The following is a 21,800-nucleotide window of genomic DNA, read 5'->3' as shown; positions in this document are numbered from 1 at the left end:
CATCCTCTCCCTTCCATTCACCGTCTTTCTGTTTTTCGAAAGCCATCGAGAGATGACACGAAGGGATGGCAACCACTTTCTATTCGACAGCCCAATGCATATTTTACTTAGATGGAAATTTTCAATGCTTTTACAAACGTATCAGAATTTTGATGTTGCTTGTAAAATGCATACACCGTGACACAATGTCTATGACAAAACAAGCCGTCTTTAAGGATCAGCTAGTTCGCCAAAAGGAATGCTCCCTAAAATTTGCAATGACATTTTTCTGTGCCTCGGGCTCTTAATAGCTTCTTCAGCAAAATATTTTTAAATTTCATATGACTCATATTATTATAGAAGCATTAAGCTATTCTGTTCATTGTATTATGCATATCCCTAATTTTCTGTCACCTTCTGTAAAATTTGAACTTTAAATTAAATTGGAAGTGATTAAATTTCAATAAATGCAAAAACATTTTTGTTGGAATCAAATGCGTTTTTTAAAAATATGAGTGCAGGAAACTGAATCGTTCACCATTGAAGTCTTATATGCTGTAATGTCTTGGTCCTGACCGATCAAATAAGAGAGTAGCGTAACAAACAACTCCCTAATTTACAGCTTTATATATGTACACAAAAACAACTTGTTCTCATCTAGGTTAATATTATTCACACAACAGTTGAAAGTTAATCATGAAATAATTCCTCGATCAATTCGGGATATAAAAAAAACCGCTAACAGGCTGTTAGCTCAAACAGCTACTCCAGGAGTGGCTCCAGAAATCCATCGATCTTTATCGGGTGGGTCTTAACACAGAAATCCGAATCACATGCAGCTTCTTACAAAATCAGGAACGTCCTCGAACACTCACGTCTCTCCGATTTCTCCTTCCACGTCTCTCACTGCTCTTCTCTTCCTCTTCAAAAAATACCACATTTTTATTTCCGTCAAATCTCCGTCTCTCATTTTCTCATTGGTGCAATTTATCACCTTATCACCCAATAGCCGTTCAGCAATGCTTTTCCAATGGTCTCTAGTCAATTGTAGGAATGTCTATTAATGATTCAGTCTTGTAGCTGGCCCTTACCGAACATATGTTAATTATAGTCCCTTCGTAATGGAAATAAATGTTTAACATCGGGATGATTTGACGTTCTTCTTTAAAGATACGATAAGATCTCCCTCAAACGACGAAACACGCACATGTGGTTCTTTACCTGGACACAACTAATGGCCCGACACAATAGTTCTACTGGCGAAAAGGATCCCCCATCTGGTAGTCTGGAGGCGTTTAACAATGTGTGGGGTAAACAGGTGACGTTACATCAGGTCGGAATGCCAGTTATCAAGTGTGGAAAACGTGGAACGTTACAATACGCTACAGAATATATATATATATATATATATATATATATATATATATATATATATATATATATATATATATATATATATATATATATATATATATATATATATATATATATATATATATATATATATATATATATATATATTGTAATTTATATAATATTTAATAATTTAATAATACAATAATTTATATAATACAATTTATCTAATTTATCATAAGATTAAGTTTCCAATTTTATTTGCAAAAGGATTTAAAGGACGTAAAAAAATCATATTTTAATTTGTTTTATTCAATAAAGGTATTTCAAGAAATTATGAAATCTAAATTGTATACAGGTCTTGGTTCTAAATATTCGTACTCAGCAAAATATTCTTGCCCCTCAAACTTTTGAATAAAAAAAAAAATGCTTTTCTGTATTCTTTGACAGTTCTCGTCGAATTATGAATATCAATTTTTTAGGACAATCAACATTTTTTAAATTTTTGGCTAATCAGCCTTGTGGAAACTCTGGAAGCTGATTGGCTTATCTTCTTTGAATTCTCATTGGTGCACTTTAGCACCTTATCACCTCAGTTTTAGTCGCAAAAAGGGACATCTTTGTTATTTAAAATGTTAGTGCTTCAAGAATATTTTATTAAACATGACTCATAAAGCCAAGGGTCTGTATAACAGCATAAAATTCTTAATTCATTAGAACATTTATTGACTCAAATTGCATAAAATAGCATTACTTCATTTGCGTCATTTTTCCTATTAATTATATATATACATATAACTAACTGTTTAGAAATTAGGTATTGAGATCCTATTGGAGTGGACATCTTGCATATACAGGTAGTTTTTAAAATAATGGAAACGCCTGTGAATGAAAGTGACATTTTTGAATGCGCTTCGTAAGCATTGAAATATAATAATAGTCCCCATTTTTTTATTAATAACAATATATATATATATATATATATATATATATATATATATATATATATATATATATATATATATATATATATATATATATATATATATATATATATGTTTTAACTTTATTTATGTTCTGTAATTCGTGAATTTTTTTGAAAAGCGTAAAATGTCGGACCTATCAGATTTTAAAAGTGACCAAATTGTAGGAGCCCGTCTGGCTGGAGCAAGTGTAACCGAAACATTCCAACTTTTAGGCGTTTCTAGAGGTACGGGTGTCTAAAGTCATGACAGCATACGCACAGCGCGGCAAGACAAGCTTGGCAAAGCAAAATAGTGGGTGGAAAGAGAAGCTCAGTGGAAGAGACCGACGAATATTGAAGCGGATTGTAATGTCTAAAAAGCGAACAATTGCAGCAAAAGTGACCACAGGACTCAATCCCCATCTGGATTCTCCAGTGTCAGTGATTTCAGTTAGAAGGCATCTTCATAAATTGAACATTTATGGTAGAGCAGCAATTCCCAAGCCACTTGTCACAGGTGTTAATGGTAAACGTCGTCTACAGTGATGTCACACTCACAAAACCTGGTCGATCGATTGATAAATGGAAGAAAGTAATATAGCCTGACGAATCGTGTTTCACACTTTTTCCTACAACAGGACGGTAGCACGTTTGTAGAACACCTGCACAAGCATATGTTCGTGATTGTCTCCTTTCAGCCGTCAAGCACGGAGGCGCATCTATCATGATATGGGCAGCCATGTCGTGGTTTTCTGGTGGGGCTCTCTTGAAAGGAAGGATCACTGGGGAGAAGTATAGAGAATTTTTAGCTGACCAGGTCAATCCTATGATGGAAACTTTGTTTCCTGCAAGAGATGGAATTTCCCAGGATGATAATGCACCTATCCATACAGCGAGATTTGTTCACTCATGGTTTGATGAACACGAGGATAAAGTTAAACTTCTGCGTTGCCAACATAGTCACCCGATCTCAATGTAATTGAACCGTTATGGTCTATTTTAGAGCATTCAATACGAAATCGATATCCTCCACCAGCATCTTTCCCAGAACTTTCACAATATCTCCAAAAAGAATGGCACAATATTCCTCTAATCTCTATTCAACACTCATATGAATCGATTCCTAGGCCAATCCAAGTTTATTACATGCCATAGGTGGTTCTACCCCATATTAATAAAGGGTTCTTTATAAATCTAAGGTGTTTCCATTATTTTGATAACCACCTGTATATAAACCATATTTGCCTATAGAATTATTGAATTAATAATACAGATATTTTAAAAATTTGCAAAATCCTTTTTCTTTTTCTTATATTTCTAAAAAATATCATGTTTCATGTTTACTTCTTTTCTGATAGAAATATGCTGAAAATGGCACTTTTAAAAATTTAGTTTCCAATAAGAGTTAACAATCTTGTTTATGCTTTTGTGAACCTGATGGCAACGCGTTGATAAAAGCTAATTTTTCTCATAGACGTGTAACATGCTCGTGTAAGTTTATTTGTAATTTTATTTTGTGGGAAATAAATTGTTTACAAAATATGCTTAAAATAGTACTTTAAATTCATTAAAATTGCATCCTTAATTCAAATGTTAAAAATTAATATCATTAAAAAATAATTCTTTCATTTTTAAAATGATGTAAAAATTATTTTTGTACTGCAATAATTTCGGACGTAATCGCTGAAATATGGCAAAATTTCATTTAATTTTTACTTAATTAAAAATTAAATTAAATTTTCAAAATGTTTATTTGAAAATTTCCTTCACTTTTCTAATAAAATTTTCAAATATTGCTCTGAGTTGCACAGACCCAGTCTTTAAAGCATATATGAGCCAAGTTTGCTATTTGTAGGTCAAACAATGAAGTCTGTAAAGCGCAAAAGCAGACACATATATATTCATTTTTATTATATATAAAGATTAATAAAACTGAAAAGGTGAAATCCTTATTATCATTGTTTGAAACTGTCAGGGATGTTTAAAAATGTTGGCTTTCTATGATTATATGCGAAAAAATTATTTGTTTTTCATCAAATATAGATTTTTACCTGCGGGTCCCATAGAATGATTTCATCGGTTTACAATATTGTTCTTTCATAAATTTAATCCAAAGTTTAAAAAGAGTTATCATATAATTAAGAAAGAATAAGTGCACGTAAGAAATATTACAGTGAATATAGATAGAAGACTGATCATGCCGGTAAGTTGCATCTGCCGCTTCCTAGTAGTTCGATCGATCGAGACAAAACACGCCCGATCGTCTTGGACAGCAACTGTCTCTCAAGAGATTCGAAAATATTGGATATCATATCTTTATAGCTGCAAAAGACAAATGATTATAAATTATTTGAGTGTATTTTATAAAATAAATTTTCAACAGGTTTGATCACATGTATTATTTCTTTCAATTTCAGCCCATGCATGAAGTCGAGTTAAGAAGGTATAAAGAACTAGGACGCATATATGGGTAGGTAATTCTATGAGATTATTTTCATTTAATGAATTTGAATTCAAGAGCAGTTGAGTATTTAATTATTTCGCGAACTAATATAATCTTTTCTTGTGGAAAATGAGAGAGATGTAACAGCCAACTTCCTCAACGCTTTAAGCCAACGTTTGTTTAATGCTTCAGAAAAGTAAAAATAGTCTTTTATTCTGATTAAATATAATATTTTACTTTAAATAGAGTATATAGATAATATATTCTTAAAATGATACTATCCAGATCCGCCTGTAACTTTATCGAACAACCAAAATTGCAGCAAACTCGATAAGGAATCCGGAAAAATTTTTTTTCCTGCAATCGTCAATAGAGGCATTTATGACTCTGTTCAGTGCTACAAAAATATAAATAATAATAATAGCACATACAAATTACGGTGAAATGTTAAGCTTGAATTTCACAATAAGGTAATACAGTTTCACCAGAAATGCGCGTTCTTATAATGCGTATTCATTTGAGTAATTCTGGCTATGTTCTTCCACCAGCTCATTGATGTCGTTGCTATCCATCTCTAACTCCATAGTTTAGGCCAGAAACAAAATTTCGCCGATTAAGGCTTTACAGGCGTTTGATCAAACTCCTAGGAATCACGTTCGATAATATTAACCGATCGAAATGTCCATGTAGTCTTTAAGAACTCTTTTCAAATAAATACTGAACACAGACTGATGCAGGCCAATCCAGCATGTGACGTCAGGTGTCGCTTTCTCTGCGAAACCTCGCTGGTTTAGCGAATCACTTTTTTAAATCTGTTTTGTTTGTCATGCGAAATGCTCTTAAACGAGGTTTGATTGTAACAGGTGGAAAATCGGATCAAGATTCACAAGAATTTCAAAAATCGCTGTCTTCGTAACAGTGGGCTTGTCCATGGCAAGTGCCATAAGAAACAACAACAACAGAATTTCAAATAAATATTCAAATGGATAGTATATCTAGCCAAGTTGAGGAGCCAATAGCTTTTGATAAAGAAGTGTTCTGGTGTTTTACGCTGACCTTTGAAAGTGGTATGCAGAGGACTCCAATAATCGATCAACTGGGCAATGCTTATGTTTCATTTTGAAAAAAAAAAACTCAGAAAAACTTGCAGCAGGTAACCGTACTACATTGCTAAAGCTCACGTCGTTCTACCGGATTTTGAATAATGCTAGTTAAAAACACAGCCAGAGAACAGAACTCACTATTTTCTTTTCTGATTCATGTTTATCAATAATATCACATCTTGAGCCATCATACTAAAGGCTCACTAGACATAAAGCATTAAAAGGTGGTCCATTAAGTAAACCATCAAACTGAGGTAAAAAGAGCCAGATGGATAATCAATCTGACTTGCAAACGGAAATAGATATTCATATCTTGCAACACAGTTATCTTACAAAAATGAGTTGTTCTTTTGCTGTCTTAAGACTCAAATCTAATTATCTTTCTAACTATGCCAATTCCATTTCCTATAATTTTCCCCTTAGTTTTAATAATATTTCAATTCAATTTGATACACAATATCTTTAAATGTTAAAAGGAAATTCAAATGGATTCAATCAAGATATCCAATTGCGTGCTTTTGCCAATCATTAATTCCATTGTAAGATTTCCACTTCTGCTTTTATTTCCTAATATACGCATTTTTTTTAAATTGCAGTAAACAAATTTAATTGAATTCATATTTTAATCGAATTAAATTACAAGCTTAGTTTTTTGTAATCACTACATATTAATCAGTTAAGACACTGAAAAGACAATAATTCGGGCGAACAAACTGGTCGCCAAAGGCGGCTAACTGGAAAGAAGATGCCATAGGGTAGGATATCGTTAAGTTAGATATTGTATAACGTGCGCAGTTCTTATTGCCTTAAGATTGTATTTTCGCATTTTCACTTCATTTTATTTGTTTACGGAAGAATCAAAGAAGCAGAACAGCAGCTCCAGAATTTATTTTTGCGACCCCGGTGAGTTTTCTATGTAGATTTTGGAAACGCTGATTTAGAGAGTGAGTTATTTATTCTTCTGCTGGCACGCCTCTTCAACCAGACCATCGACCAGCCTTGAATTGTTTCGTCTCTTATCAAGTCTGTGATGTCATTCATTTTGATTTCACGAAATTGTGTCCTGTCGGATCTGCACTTCTTTAGTCCAACGTCACAATGGGCCTTGTCTTGAGTCTGTAGGAAACAGTAATCAGACTCGCGGACCTAAGAAAAAGATTTCTTGACCCTGTCGAAATCTGCGGTTGTCATTAATCTCATAAACTAATTATAAGAAGGGTAGTTTATCAATTGTCATTAACATTTTGAGCAAATGTAGTTAAAATATCGCCAATTATTGTCAGAAAATTCACATTATATAAAAAATATTTTACAGAGAAACAGCGATTGTAATTATTTTGTAAAGTGAAAATCTTGTTTTGAAACAACACATGGACTGTTTTAGAATGACGTCCCAATTTTGAAAAACAATTGTTGGGCGATGAGGATCGTGTTTGATTCGGGAATTCTGTTTGCTATCATTCCTCTCCTCATCCATGACGGCAAACAGAATTAACATACGAATTTACTTACTTTCTAATGAGATGACACGTCCTTTTTGAGACATTTTTGCATTTAAACTGCTCAATATTTTCACTTCCTTTTCAGATTTAAATGTTAAAAATTCAGTAATATGATGTGCAAGTCAGACTCGTCTTTGTATGCGAAGCGCTAACCACAAAGCTAGTGTGCCCAATGAAGGGCCAGGATTAGTGACTTCAAACCTCATATCCAAATAATTTAGAGCGGATATTGTACAACATGGCAGTATGATTATTTGTATACAAGCTACACAAACATTTCTGAATGGCCATTCGACGTAGATAAAAAAGCATCTTTAACTTTGCAATAGAGATGTCATGATGAAATTGATTACTCATACTGAAATTGATTCCTCTAGAAAGAATGATTAGTCAGCTAAAAATTTAGCGTGCCCTTTCTTTACAATCATATTTAATCAATTATCATTTGTCTTCTAATTTCTCGTCCTTGTTCTTAAGTAGTTGCCTCAGAGGGTTTATTGTTTGTAGAGAGAACTGAATATATTCAGGATTTTTTTTTTATTTCAAGAATTCACAAGAAGAAATAAAGCACAAGTCTAGAGAGAAAAACGGGAAATAATGTGACTTTCTTTTTTGGAACTGTAACATAGTTTTGCGTCTAATGAATTTAATTTACTGTAGTAAGAGCTTTAAGAATATATCTTTTAAAAGGTCATTTTTTGGATTACCAGAGATAATTTTCAGATTACAGAATTTATTTAAAGGTTGCGTCATTTGCTTTCGTGCTCATTATTTGTTTTATTTCCAGACACTTCGAGGGTAGTCGTCAGCTTTTGTCAGTGGGAGAACCAACGCTTCTGAGGAATATTCTGGTGAAAGATTTCCACATCTTTCCAAGAGGAAGGGTGAGTGAAATCGAGTTTACACTGGAACAGTCACTGTTTGTAGTAAAAAGCCGAACCAAGTCATGTGATCTTTTCAACAATAGAAAAATGGAAAAGTGAATGCGGGAATAACTGACTGTTTTTCCTTTCTTATTTTCTCGTATAAAAAGCGCAGAAACAAAGAAAGAAGAAATATAGTAATCGTCGAAAAATTCAAAGTCGAGATTTTGAAGAAACTCCACGAATCCGTGCATCATGACTGTTTGTGAATTCGATCATTACAAAATGCTTCACTACTTTTCACCAGACGGCTGAAGGTTTGTATGCGAAATGAGGATTCAGTCTGTAGATTCTTATCACATCTTGAACGAAGTCCATTCATACGAAGTATTTTAAATACAAGTGAATTCGATCATTACAAAATGCTTCACTACTTTTCACCAGACGGCTGAAGGTTTGTATGCGACATGAGGATTCAGTCTGTAGATTCTTATCACATCTTGAACGAAGTCCATTCATACGAAGTATTTTAAATACAAGTGAATTCGATCATTACAAAATGCTGGGCACAGATTTAGCATCTAAAATACTCATCCAGGTTTAAACAAAAAAAACTGTCAAATGATTGACCGTTTGTCGGTCGCATGTACACAAACGAAATGACTCCTAAATGCAATGATTTTGTGTCTGCAACCGTCATTTCGTGTCAATGGATTGGTGAAACACCATCCAAAATGTATATTCCCTCGGCAGATTCACGCTGGAGATCGAATCTTCACCATTTCTTAACTATCAGCCACCAATGGCATTTGCCCGAGGACCATGATTTTTATGAGGTGGAAGAGACCTTTATTGAAGAGTATGCGAGAAAATTTCTGGGACCTTTCTGCGCATGTATATTCTCCGAAATTCGAATCTCAACGGCTCATGTGATCTTGATGAGGTCATGTGACATCGCATTGCAGACAGTGACTGTTCGTAGTGTCATTGCAAGTTAAGATGGATGACTGTTTGCAAGAGAATTGAGGAATGAACAGAATGTTAATTGTCTTCTTAATGCCTGTTTCTAATTGTCTGCTTCTGATTGCAGGTATTTTCTTCAAGTGATAAGATTATGAGCTATGTCTTGTCGAACCTACAAGGGGAGGACTGGAAGAGAATTCGAAGCATTATTTCCCCCACCTTTTCCACAGGGAAAATCAAAAGAGTGAGTATTGCAATAGATTTCGGAATCAGCAATTATAAGGTTTGTTCTCTTTACAAAATTTTTACTCTTATGAATATGGAAAAATGGGAAAATGTAGTGGTATCTCATCTTTTTCTTCACAACTCTTTATTGTTTTTTCCAGATGATGAGTATAATGAAAGAGTCTTCTGAAACGTGTGTTCAGAACATCAAAGCCTTGATTAGAAAGAGAGAGCCTATACACTCTAAGAGGTCAGGAATTTTTTAAGAGTCAAACTATTGCTTGAACACTTTTGAACTTGCATGAAGTACTATAAACGTGTATCATTCTTCATTAAAAAACATTTAATGTTCAGGCATTTTGTCCCACACATAGGGCGAGGCGTCTGGTATCGTGCACTGAATTATATATTTTCATTCTGCAATTAAGTTAAACTATTAATTAAATTAAAACTATTAATCAAATCACTTGGATAATCTTCAGTAGCTCGTCTGCCCTTAAGGTTCCTATTTATATTATAATGTTTAAAACAGAGTATCATCATATTAGAAGTTTCTTAAGAATTTTACTTAAATTGCTTTATTTAAAACATTCTAACACAATTTACAGATGAAGGAACTCATTTTTCTCTTCAGATTAATTGTTAATTTGAGATGCAAAGTCGAAGCAAACGCATTCTGTTGAAGAAATTTGATTCATCATATCTATTTTTAATCGAGAGTGATAGTTCAGTTTAGTTATATGAACACCCTGTTTTAAACCAACACCAGGACCGAAGGCTGATGACGAGAACGACGCCTGAGCTGACACTCCCTCTCCAAACTTTCACTCCACACCAGTGGCAGGACGTTTGACCCCGACGGATATAGCGTGTACCACACCCGCTTACATGACGGTTCTTTGGTAGAATCGGGTCTCGAACCTGAAATCCTCCGGCTCCGAATAACTGAGAGATGATGCACGCGAATTGTTTAAAAAAAAGCTAGAACAAACTTCAAAAGTTGGTGTACGCTCAATAAGAATAATTTTTTATCATAATTTGCTGGATCACGAATGAAACGACGAGAAATTAAGGATCATAAGGTGACTGACAGACGTATTTTTATTTTGCAGTTAAAGGGAAATGACATCAATTATTTAAATTTCATCAGCAGAAGAAAGTTCGTCTGTAGTTTTGTATTTCTATTTTTTCATAAGATCCCAATTCTCTTCGTTGCCTTCCAGCTAACTAGCTTTCTTTTGAGCAATAGCTTTTATTATTTTTAAATCATTTTTTTTTTAAATTTGGCAGCACGGTTTTCACTGCATATTTTTCACACGGAATGGATGCATTAAAGTTTCACTTCAGAGCATTACGAAGAATAATGTGTGATTTCATGAATACTATCTTTTTAAGCATCGCGTGGTCATTCTTAATCAAACTGCATGAACATAATATGATATTGCACAAAACAACTAGTTCAATGGAGGTTTTGCAAACATCGAGACTGATTTCTTATAATCACAGTTCTGACCAATAATTTCCCAAACTCAAAATGAGTTAACATTCAAAAGCGTCTCTTTAAAAACATGGGTATCTTTATTTTAATTTTTTGAGGGCTGTCACTGACCGACATTATTGATAGTACTATCAGTCTTCCCAAACCTCCGAATTTTTGTTGAATCTAACAAATGAAGTCCGATGTACTATAACTTGAAATTCGTCAGAACGTCGATCTTTTCCGTTCGCTATTGTTATCAGATAAAGAGCATTTGTATGCCTCGGTTCACAGTTACATGACAATCACATGCGGGATGGTTGAAAAATATTTAAACAAGCTTCAAGGATTTATCAGGCATACAGAAACAAGTCATTTTTGCAACTGAATATGAGATCGAAGATACAAAGGGTGGCCGCTATAGGTTCTCTTAATAAGTTAATGAATTAAATATAAGAAATCAATACTCTAGGTTCTCTTTGTTCATGAATTAAATATAAGAAAGGAATACGCTTGGTTCTCTTTGTTCATGAATTAAATATGAGAAGGATATACACTAGATAAAACATAAAACACAGATTCGATGAAAAACAAATTCGCAACAGTAGAGCAGTACATTTCCGAGAAAAACAACATTGCAAGATGGATGCAGCATGATGGATAAAAAGGCGAGGGCGCAACAAACTTGTGGAATAGTTAAATGAAGGATTCAAAGGACTTGCTGTTCGAACTACAGGGATACAAGCTTCATATTTTGTCATTAATGTTATTCAAATATTGTATTTTTGCTGTTATTCTATCTAAAATATGTATTCCACTAAGCCTATATTATATGGTGCGTCTGTTACTTTTACTCAAATAACTGGCAAAGAGCGTCCTGAATATCTCATTGTAGTTACGATTCCAAGTTCTATTTAACAAGTGCTTTCTGCATGCTTGACTTTCGAATAAAACTCTATTGAAGCATCTTGTATAAATGTTTTTCTTGTAACCAGTATATTCTTATGGACCTGATTCATACAAAACTTTTAATTGAAATTTCTCTTATTTTTGTTGTTTTTAATTAATTTTTTTCCTTATCACTCTATAAAATTTCCTCATTAAACCAATCTATTTCTTCAATATCACAGTTTGCTACATTCTCTGGAGCTCACAGTGTCAGAAATTATTGTTTATATTCATTCTTCCAACAAATAAAGTAGATAGGAAATCAACTTTCATTCCTTCCTTTTAGAGTGTATGGCGCCTTCACTATGGATGTGATTGCCAGCTCCGCATTTTCCACCAAAATCGACTCCCACAATGACCCGGACAATGAATTCGTGAAGATGGCGAGGAAGGTTTTCTCCAGCAACATTAATTGGAGATTTATAGCTCTTCGTAAGTTTCTCCCTACATACAGGTAGTTATCAAAATAATGGAAGCACCTTAGATTTATAAAGAATGCTTTATTAGTATGGTGTATAAGCGCCTTTGACATGTAATACAGCTTGGACTTGCCTAGGAATAGATTCATACAAGTGTTGAATAGAGTTTAGAGGAATATTGTGCCATTCATTTTGGAGATATTGTGAAAGTTCTGGGAGAGATGTCGGTGGAGGATATCGATTCCGTATTGAACGCTCTAAAATAGACCATAACGGTTCTATTATATTGAGATCGGGCAACTGTGGGGTCAGGCAGATGTTTAACTTCACCCTCGTGTTCATCAAACCATGATTGGACAAGTCTTGTTGCATGGATAGATGCATTATCACCCTGGCAAATTCCATCTCTTGAGGGAAACAAAGTTTATATCATAGGATAGACCTGGTCAGCTAAAATGTCTATAAAATTTCCACCCCAGTGATCCTTCCTTGGTCCAGCAGAAAACCACGACATGGCTGCTGCCACCTCCATGCTTGACAGTTGGAGGGAGACAATCACGATCATACGCTTGTGCAGGTGTCCTCCAAACATGCACCCGTCCTGTTGCAAGGAAAAATGTGAAACACGATTCGTCAGACCATCTTACTCTCTTCCATTTACCAGAATATATATATTGCTGTTTATAAAAAGAACTGGTGGCTATTATTATATTTTAATGCTTATGAAGCGCATTCAAGAATATCACTTTTGATCATATCTGTTTCCACCTGTATAATGTTAATGCACGTGGCACAGAAATCGTTCTTATAACTTATTGTCGAATGGCAATGTAAACAAAATATCGAATTTCAGATTTCTTCATTGCTGAATTGAAATCAACCTTTCGCTTAGGTGATTAATGGAGTTTAAAAATGTTGTTAGAAATATTCTCGAGAGTGTTTGCCATGTCATCAAAATGTCCATTTTCAGTCAGAGGAAAGAAGATATAAAATAAATCAAGAAAGAAGCTTTAAACAGAAAGCTTCATCGAGCACAAAAATAGGTTTAACCGTAGCCAGATGGATGACTGAACTAGGAAGATGGTTGTTCATTTTTTCCAAAGTGGTACAATATTTACTGATATAAAATATTGCATTTGTACAATATTTATTGATATAAAATATTATTCCAAAGTGGTACAATATTTACTGATTTAAAATAATATAATTCAAATGCATCCTTCAAAACTAATAATTGCATGCTTTCGCCATATTCATTCATTTCGCAATAGGATTTCATCTTCCACCTTTATTTCGTAATATATACATTTCTTTGATTTGTAATAAAACGATTCTTTTGAGTTCATATTTTTAGTGGTATCAAATAACAAGGAGAATTTTTTTTTAATGAAACATTCTGCAAGAATCACTTAATAACTTTAAAAAAATCAATGATTTCGGCGAACAAGCTACTGTTCAGTATTGAGAAGGATTCTTCTATTCCCTTGTAGTTATATTTCCCAAACTTCAAAAATGGTTGAGAATCTCTTTCTTCCCACCTGATGTTTGCCAATTCTTTAGCGACGTGACTCTCCAGATTATAGAAGAGAGGAAAAGAACTGGCCAGGTGAGTGGTGATTTGTATGATGTTTCATTGTATGATATTTTGTAATAATCAGGGTGTTTTTTATGCATTGGTATTCAGAGGTAATGAGTTAGATTAAAATGATTCAGTTATTAGCAACTCGTTCGGAAGTAAATGAGAACTATTTCAAAGGAGATTTCATTATTCTAAAGCGTGTTCAGATGAGAAGATGCCCTCTGAACCGATAAAAACTTCTGCATCAAACAACGGGAAAAGTTTTATACCTTGACAACTGTAATATGCACCATACTGACAGTCGTTACATTTTTTTTGTGTGTGTGTGAAATTGGGTATCGAATTTGCGACCCATTGGGAACAGAGACAAAAAAAAAAAAAAAAAAAGACGATCCTCATGTTCATTGGAAAAGACGCGTTTTGTGTCTTTGCCTTTACCTTACCTTATATATACCTTCTTCTAGATCGACGGGAAGATCATAAATGCATATTTGTCTCACATAACGTATGAAAGGTGCAGATTGTCCCCCTAAAAGCTAGAAGCAAGCGCGGATCGTATTGAGAATAATCTGGGCTATACCGTTAGATTTTACTTATGTGTAAATGTGGCACCGTCAAGTTCTTGTGTACTATGAATCGATCTGGTCGAGTTGAAAATGACTTTTCTCTGTGCATTCGAGATAAAAAAAAAGAAAGAAAATATTTATTGCTGTCGATTGTAAACTATTTCATTTGTGGTAATGAAAATTTTATGGCATTCTTTCTTTAGCGTCGAATTTTCTTTGCAAGCAGTCAATTGATAACGTTTCTGCTTTGCTTTATTTTTGTTTCAAAAGATGTTATTTTGATATTTCTCCTTTGCATAGACGAGGAATGATTTCCTTCAACTTCTGATGGATACTGCGCAAGAACTCCAGGAGGATCGGAATCCCGTGGAGGACGAGAAGGACAGCGAGGACATCGCGTCACCCTACGGAGGGGTGTCCACCAATCACCAAGTATTCACGAACATCTCCAAAAAGAGTAAGTGGTATCAAAACCACCTTTACTAGCAAACATATTTTCTTATACCCGCTTACAGAGGGGGAAAACATTAAAGTCAATTAATTGTGCTGAATAAATAATAGCTGATTAAACGAGGCAAAAGCTTTTTTCTGTACTCGCTTCCAATGCATTTTACTGCAATACACCAATGTCGTCGCGTCCTAAAACCGCATAAACCTTGCAATTGTTGACAGCTCTCCAACCTCGATTCACTTCTCAGAGAGCGAGAAAAATCTTTCGAAGGGTAGCACTGATGGTTCCCCTCCAGAATCTCATGAGAGATCGCACTGGGTATGTCATATTTAGACCTTGCAATTGTACTCAAGCACGTTGAATTTTTCTGATTGGTGCAGCTCAAACCAATAAAATTTTACTTCAACTTTTTAGGCTGATTGCGAGGGGTAGAAAGAAGAAATAATTGGATTTTTTTAAGGACGCCCGGAACATCTATGTTTCATCTTTTCGTTCACATATATTATTTTTTACTGCAAATAAAAACTCACATTTTATTAAAAATATAGTTATTTTTCCAAAGTTTATTGACTAAATTGCAATGATATAATACTTTATATCTATATTTCTTACTTCCTACAATCTTTTACTTTCGTTGGAGATCTTGTTTGAAGAGCTCGCTTTCGGAATCAAACCAAGGAGAAATATTTATTGTGAATCTTATTTGCCACTCTTTAAATAAATAGTTGCTCTTATCCAACAAGGTCACCCAACCTAAAAATGTTTAAGATAAAATTCTTCATGAACGATCTGAAATGACTCATTTTAGGCACTCGATCAAATTTTGCACCTCTCAGTTGCTCCCGTTATGTACGGATGATTACTTAATCCATACTTGCCAACAAACCTCATTTTCATACACTTTCACTGCCACGAGCATCGCGCCACTTTCGAATTGTACTGACCGTCTGTATAAATGGGTGGTCTTTGCTCTACTATAATTAAGGGACAGCAAAGAAGGAGGGCATCTCAATCAGGCTTGAGCAGTGGCAGTGAAGACTCCACTGCCACTGTCTTTACCGATGGACCGTGTCTTTTCCAATGAGCTATTTCTCACCTTCAACGAACAAATCTCTTGGAGGTCATTTCTTGGGACTTTACCTCTGATTGGTTCTTGATAGCAAAGTTGTTATTCGATTTAGAAATTCCGGCCGAAATTGAAAGAGGGCATTCATTTATTCCTACATGCTTTCCTATAAAGTACGAATTCGCCAATTCAAATTCAGAATCCCTTGCTTATCTCGTCATTACTACCGCCAAAATGTTGTTCGCAAAGTTGAAATGGATTGTTTTCCATTTGACTCTGTTTTTCATTTTTTTAGTCATGAATCACCTCGTTGCATTTTCTTCTTCCCTCGAAGCTCTGAACTTTATGAAATGAAGGGTGAAACAGAGGAGGAGGGGGGAAATTATATTTTTGCTATGGGTTTGGGCAAATTGAATCGAACTTCACCTTCCGGCTTATCGATAAGATTTTTTTTTTTGCATTAGGATAATTCCTGATCATTAGTATTATATTGCGTTAGTATAGCTCAGAACTGGATGATAATGCAATATTAACTCACTTTTTTCAGCACTTTTTTGTTTGTCGTCGGATGTAGTTCATCGTGAAGTCATTTTAAAATCAATTATAAAATTCCAAAATCACGCAAAACGCAATATATGATTTCAATGGAAAAAAATTTAAAATTTAATATACTTTTTTTTTAAAAAAATTGGTATTCATTTTCTAAATGATTATTTTTTCATCTAGATATGTCAATGAGCGAGTTGGTGGCGCAGTGCGTCGTCTTCTTCATTGGTGGCTATGAGGGGGTGTCCTCTGTGCTGGCCTTCACTACCTACCTGCTGGCCCTGCATCCCGCCATCCAGGAAAAAGTTCACAAGGAATTGGTTGAAGCCGTCGAGAAATCAAATGCAACTATCCCCCTCTCATTGCTCCATTTTAGTATTAGTGTTTCTCGACCATTTAAACATGACAAATTGTGTTGATAGAGTATATTTCTGAGAAACTGAAAAATCCATCAATAATCTATAATACAGTCTGGAATACTAAGCCAAGAAATAATAACATGGGAGCTCTAACGTAGAGAAGGGTGAAAAACGGGATTGTTGCGACAGGCTGTAACTGATTTTCAGATCTTGGTTCTTTTCATGACAAAAGTCAACTTCATGATAAAATACAATGATACGATTGTCCACCTTTGACCTCGTGAAGCTCGAAAACACATGTGTAAAAAGCTAATTCGGTTACATTAAACTGGCTTAGTAGGATATTGTTTGCAAGGACCGTAATTGCTGTAAACTTGGCTAAACAGGAGAATCAATCAAATATTATTTGAGCGGATCGGACCCGAGAGTTATGTTCTGGCAATAGTTCTCGTCTTAACATATTCTTCTTTCCTTTATGCTGCTTTGCTGTTATAGCTATCTTTGTGGCAGTCGTGCGTTGCTTTTGCGACTGTTCATTCTTATGTTGATATTGGTTCATGGGAGAACAGAAATATTTCTCTTTAGAATAAGTGAAAACAAAACCGTCTATCTATTGTAAATTTTCAAAATATTTCAGAAATTATTTGGATAGTAGGTGGTATTTAAAAATTTCAGCAAATGTTGAGTGAAAAATTGTAAAAATTTTAAATAAAAAAGATTGCTTACATATATCAAAAACATTCAAAAAGGAGAGAGAGAGAGCTGCTACAGTATATATGAACAATTGGGCTGATTTATTTTCTTTACCGACGATTGCAAAATATAAATCATAGTATAAGAATATGATGTTTCGAGCAGCATTCATTTAACTTATTTAGAATGGACAATAATGATTTACAAACTGAATTAAGGTAATTTTTTTTTTCCTTTTCAGGGAGAATTGACTTATGAGACACTTCAGAATATGAAGTATTTAGATAATATCATATCCGAAACGCTGCGTCTTTATCCACCGGCAATAAGGTAAGTTATTTCTTGGAAGCGACTGTGCTCGGATGTGTTTTGTTTAGCACATTAGTGAGCAGGCTAAAATTTCAAAAGGCATTTATTTTTTATTTTTTGGTATACGAAGTATAGGAAAAATGTTGTGATCATTCAAAAATTCGAAGCCCAGATTTTGACAAATCTTTCCATTATAGATATCTTTGAGTTTGAAAAACATGTTTTTGGCATTATGTCTGTCTGCCCGTCTGTCTGTGACAAAGATATCTCAAAAACGCGATATGAGATGAGATATGCGGGCCTTACGGGCCAAATGTGTAGATTCCTGCCACATTTTGAATGAAATCCATTCAGAGGAAGTTTGTTCGACTGCTCGAATGTCAGATGGCACGGTGACTGTAAAACGAAGAGAGCCGTATGGATGAAATTCGGTATATGGATTTAACATCTATGATGAAGACACTTGAACCCCATTCAACAAGTGGTTGACCCTTTGTCGATCTGCACTTTCAGAAACATGCCAATACGATCATTCAAAAATACAATGGCTTAAATATATCAAATTGGATCGTTGATTTTGTGGCTACAAGTATAGCTCTGTGTCAAATCCTTGTATGATTCAGTGGGCGGAAAACTCATCTAGAATACACACTCGGCTCTTGGGATGCTATTCACCGGGGATTCATTGCCAAAGCACTCGCCTGGGTCCCTTCCAAAGGTTCATCATTCGTCACCGAAGCTTTCTCTGGGAGACCGCTCCCGCCGGTGCGATATCCCCGGATATTTGCGACCCATGAATGCCAGCCTCATTCTAGATCAGCCGGTGGAAGGATGAATGCTGCAGCGTTCGCCTATTGATTCAATGGATCAATAGAAAGAATTCTCTCCCCTTCAAAACCAGAAACAAATGGATGTCGACTTTTAAAGATAATTCATTACTTTCAATTAAAAAGAAATAAATATTTTGCATTTCACATTCGCTATATCTTCCGAAATGATGACCTCATAAGAATTTTTATACCATTTAAAAATTTAAAATATTATCTTTTTAATGTTATCCACTTCATTGTCGTACTAGTTCCGCCTTCATTTTAATTCGTTTTAAAATACATTTTTTTATGACATACAGGTTAAAGTGGTAGTCACAGTTGTAAAATCACCATTTCAAGACTTAAAATTTCTTTTCATTTTTATGACTCAAAATATCTGGAAAATAAATCCGAATGATAGTATCAATGACATAACAATGAAACTTAAAATCTGAAATAAGAAAAGGCAAATGTCCGTTCGCCACATGATAAGCTGAAGGTCATTGCTGTAGAAGGAAGTTCATCTATTGTTCAAATGAAATAAAAATCAATTCACAGAGCTGGGGATGAGAGACCTGTTTTAAAAAGTATCCAACTGTAGGTGGATAAAAATAGGTTTTGGAGTGAATGCATCAATACAATGTATAAATGAATAATGTCATAAAGATAAAGTCATAAATAAAATATAATAATGTCATAAAGATAAAGTCATAGTGAAGCCCCATTTCATTAAAATAATAAGTTTCTGTAAATTTTAAAAAAAATTATTTTATGAACACCGAGATTCAAACAATGGTGCAGTAAAATGATATTCCGTAAAAAGATTTTTATTTATTGTTTTAGAAAAAATGATTGAAAAATGGGGAAAAAAACCTCATTTTAAAAAGATTTTTTATAAATGTACACTAAAAAATTCGTCATACGTATTCGTATTCGAAAAGTAAGTACCATTTTGTAAAAAAAGATGTTATTTTTACATGAAAAGATATATCTTCAATTATTTTTCTACAAAGTTTCCGCTCATATTTAAACACTTGTAGAAGCGGATGATCCGCTTTTCTATACCTTCTTCATAGAAACTTCCCGCCAATGAAGATAACCACTATTCCACAGCCTTTTTCACTTCATCTTCGGATCCAAACGACCTGCCGCATAGCTCGCGTTTCATATGCAGGAACAAGTGGTAGTCTGACAGCGCCAAGTCTGGGCTGTACGACAGGGGATCGAACCAACGGAACTGTCGAACCATCGTTTGAGTGTCACCAGCAGTGGCAGCAGCAAAGTGGCCGAGCATTGTCATGGAGCAACACAATTCCTTTACTGAGCATTCCTCCCCGTTTGTTTTGAGTTGCATGTCGTAGTTTTCTTAAAGTTTCACACTATCGAGCCGCATTGACGGTTTCACCTCTGGCAAGAAATTCAGTAAGCAAAACCCCTTTCCTATCCCATAACATAGTGCACAGGATTGCTTTATGCAGACATTGTTGTTTTGAGCTTTCTTTACGGAGAAGGAGTGTGTCTCCACTCCATTGACTGCTGTTTCGATTCTGATGTGACATGACCCACCCACGCTTCATCACTTATCACAATTCGGTTTAAAAAAATGACTCCTTCTTCACTGTATCGTGTGAGAAATGCCAATGCACTATCAAATCGCGTGGTTTCGCGAACATTCTCGTAACTCATCGAGAATACACCTTGTGATAACCCAAGCGGTCTGTAATAATTTTGTCCCAAGCAGTACGAGAAATTTAGAGAAAAATCGTCTGAAAGCGTCGTTATTGTGAAACGTCTATTCTCATGGATTTTTCTCATCAACTTTTCTTCCCAGATCATCGTTGACAACAGAAGGCCGACCACTCCGAGCCTAGTCGTGGACATTTGTTCATCCTTCATTAAACATTCTAACCCACTTTCTCACCGTTCCATCACTCATCGTGCCTCTATCATAAAAATCTTCAACTTTACGATAGATTTCAATCAATTTCACATTCCTTGCATTCAAAAATCGAATTAAAGCACCGATCTCACAGTCGGCGGGATCAGTCATTGTCTTAAACATTTTAAATGTGTACAGCAAACTGAAATCACAACGTAAAATTATTTATTCCTAGAATTACCTCAAAAATGGACCAAAGCAAATTAAACATAAAAATGTTAAATGTGATGATATTTTGATATCAAAATCTTGCTAATGAGTGGTTATATGATTGCGGAAAATTGTTCTGGAATTTGAAAACTGACTTCTTAGATAAAGAAAAAAAAAGTGAATGCTTTTAATTTATCCAAGGAAGTAAAATAAAAGTGTTCTACAAATTAGGCATTGAGCATCTATGCTTTAAAATATCTTGCCAAACTGTACACAGATCAAAATGAGAGTAGAAATAACAGCAGCTCTTAATATTCGTTAAATATAATATATTTAAAAAGAGTAAAAACTTTTTTTTTACAAATTTGGGAATTTTCGGTTTACTGGTATGTTTCACAGAACTCCAAAATGATACATATTGGCTTTTATTGCCATTAGAACCGCTAGTAATCAGTTGGTTATTGCACGCGAAAAATCTCTATTAAAACGTTAATGCGAAGCTTAATTTCAATGTGTCCCTCAGTAAAGTGTATTTAAATTCCAAATTTTGATAGGCATGAAATATGTACTCTTTTCGAAACTATACAATATTATCTTCATAGAACTATGCGCTTGACAGTATTCTGTCATCTACCCTAAAATTTGAACCGTAATCTGAAGTGAGAACTTCGACAAACGCAATGGCTTTCTTGCTGAATGCTCATAAAATATATAAATAATAAATGAATACTTGTGCAATATTGAATAGGTTGTAGAACTTTAGCAATGCCTTTGGAAATTTCTGTTTACTGATTCCATAAAAAAATTAGCTCATTAAAGTAAAAGAGCAAAACTGCAAATAAAATGAACAATTATATATTTTTATATTTTAAATCATACTGCTGAAAATAGCCTCAGGTCAGTAAAGAACTATAATCGATGTTTAATTTTGCAGTTAATTCTTATCTGTAATTACTACAAAAATAAAAATAAATTAACTGGTTTCTAAAGTGTAGTTTTTAAAACTAAAGCTAAATTTATATTTCTTTGTTATCAGTATGGAAGAAAAAATAAAGACATTTATAATAATAATGAAAATTATTTGAATTTCCTGA

General features: G+C 34.3%; 1 protein-coding gene across 1 annotated transcript in view; it reads left to right on the top strand.

The window, feature by feature from the left end:
- The window catches only part of LOC129965449 (cytochrome P450 3A8-like), a 31,195-nt gene that overhangs the window by 3,918 nt on the left and 5,477 nt on the right, over positions 1-21,800 (top strand). The window contains exons 3-11 of the mRNA XM_056079321.1: positions 4,714-4,766; positions 8,132-8,228; positions 9,298-9,414; positions 9,557-9,645; positions 12,107-12,252; positions 13,730-13,845; positions 14,685-14,841; positions 16,628-16,791; positions 17,741-17,829. Coding sequence (XP_055935296.1) covers positions 4,714-4,766; positions 8,132-8,228; positions 9,298-9,414; positions 9,557-9,645; positions 12,107-12,252; positions 13,730-13,845; positions 14,685-14,841; positions 16,628-16,791; positions 17,741-17,829 — 1,028 coding nt within the window. The remainder of the gene's footprint in view (positions 1-4,713; positions 4,767-8,131; positions 8,229-9,297; positions 9,415-9,556; positions 9,646-12,106; positions 12,253-13,729; positions 13,846-14,684; positions 14,842-16,627; positions 16,792-17,740; positions 17,830-21,800) is intronic.

The sequence above is a fragment of the Argiope bruennichi genome, chromosome 4 (assembly GCF_947563725.1).
Source record: "Argiope bruennichi chromosome 4, qqArgBrue1.1, whole genome shotgun sequence".
In the NCBI taxonomy this organism is placed as follows: domain Eukaryota; kingdom Metazoa; phylum Arthropoda; class Arachnida; order Araneae; family Araneidae; genus Argiope; species Argiope bruennichi.
The sequence above is the reverse complement of the archived record's forward strand: the minus strand, read 5'-3'. Positions and strand labels throughout refer to the sequence as shown.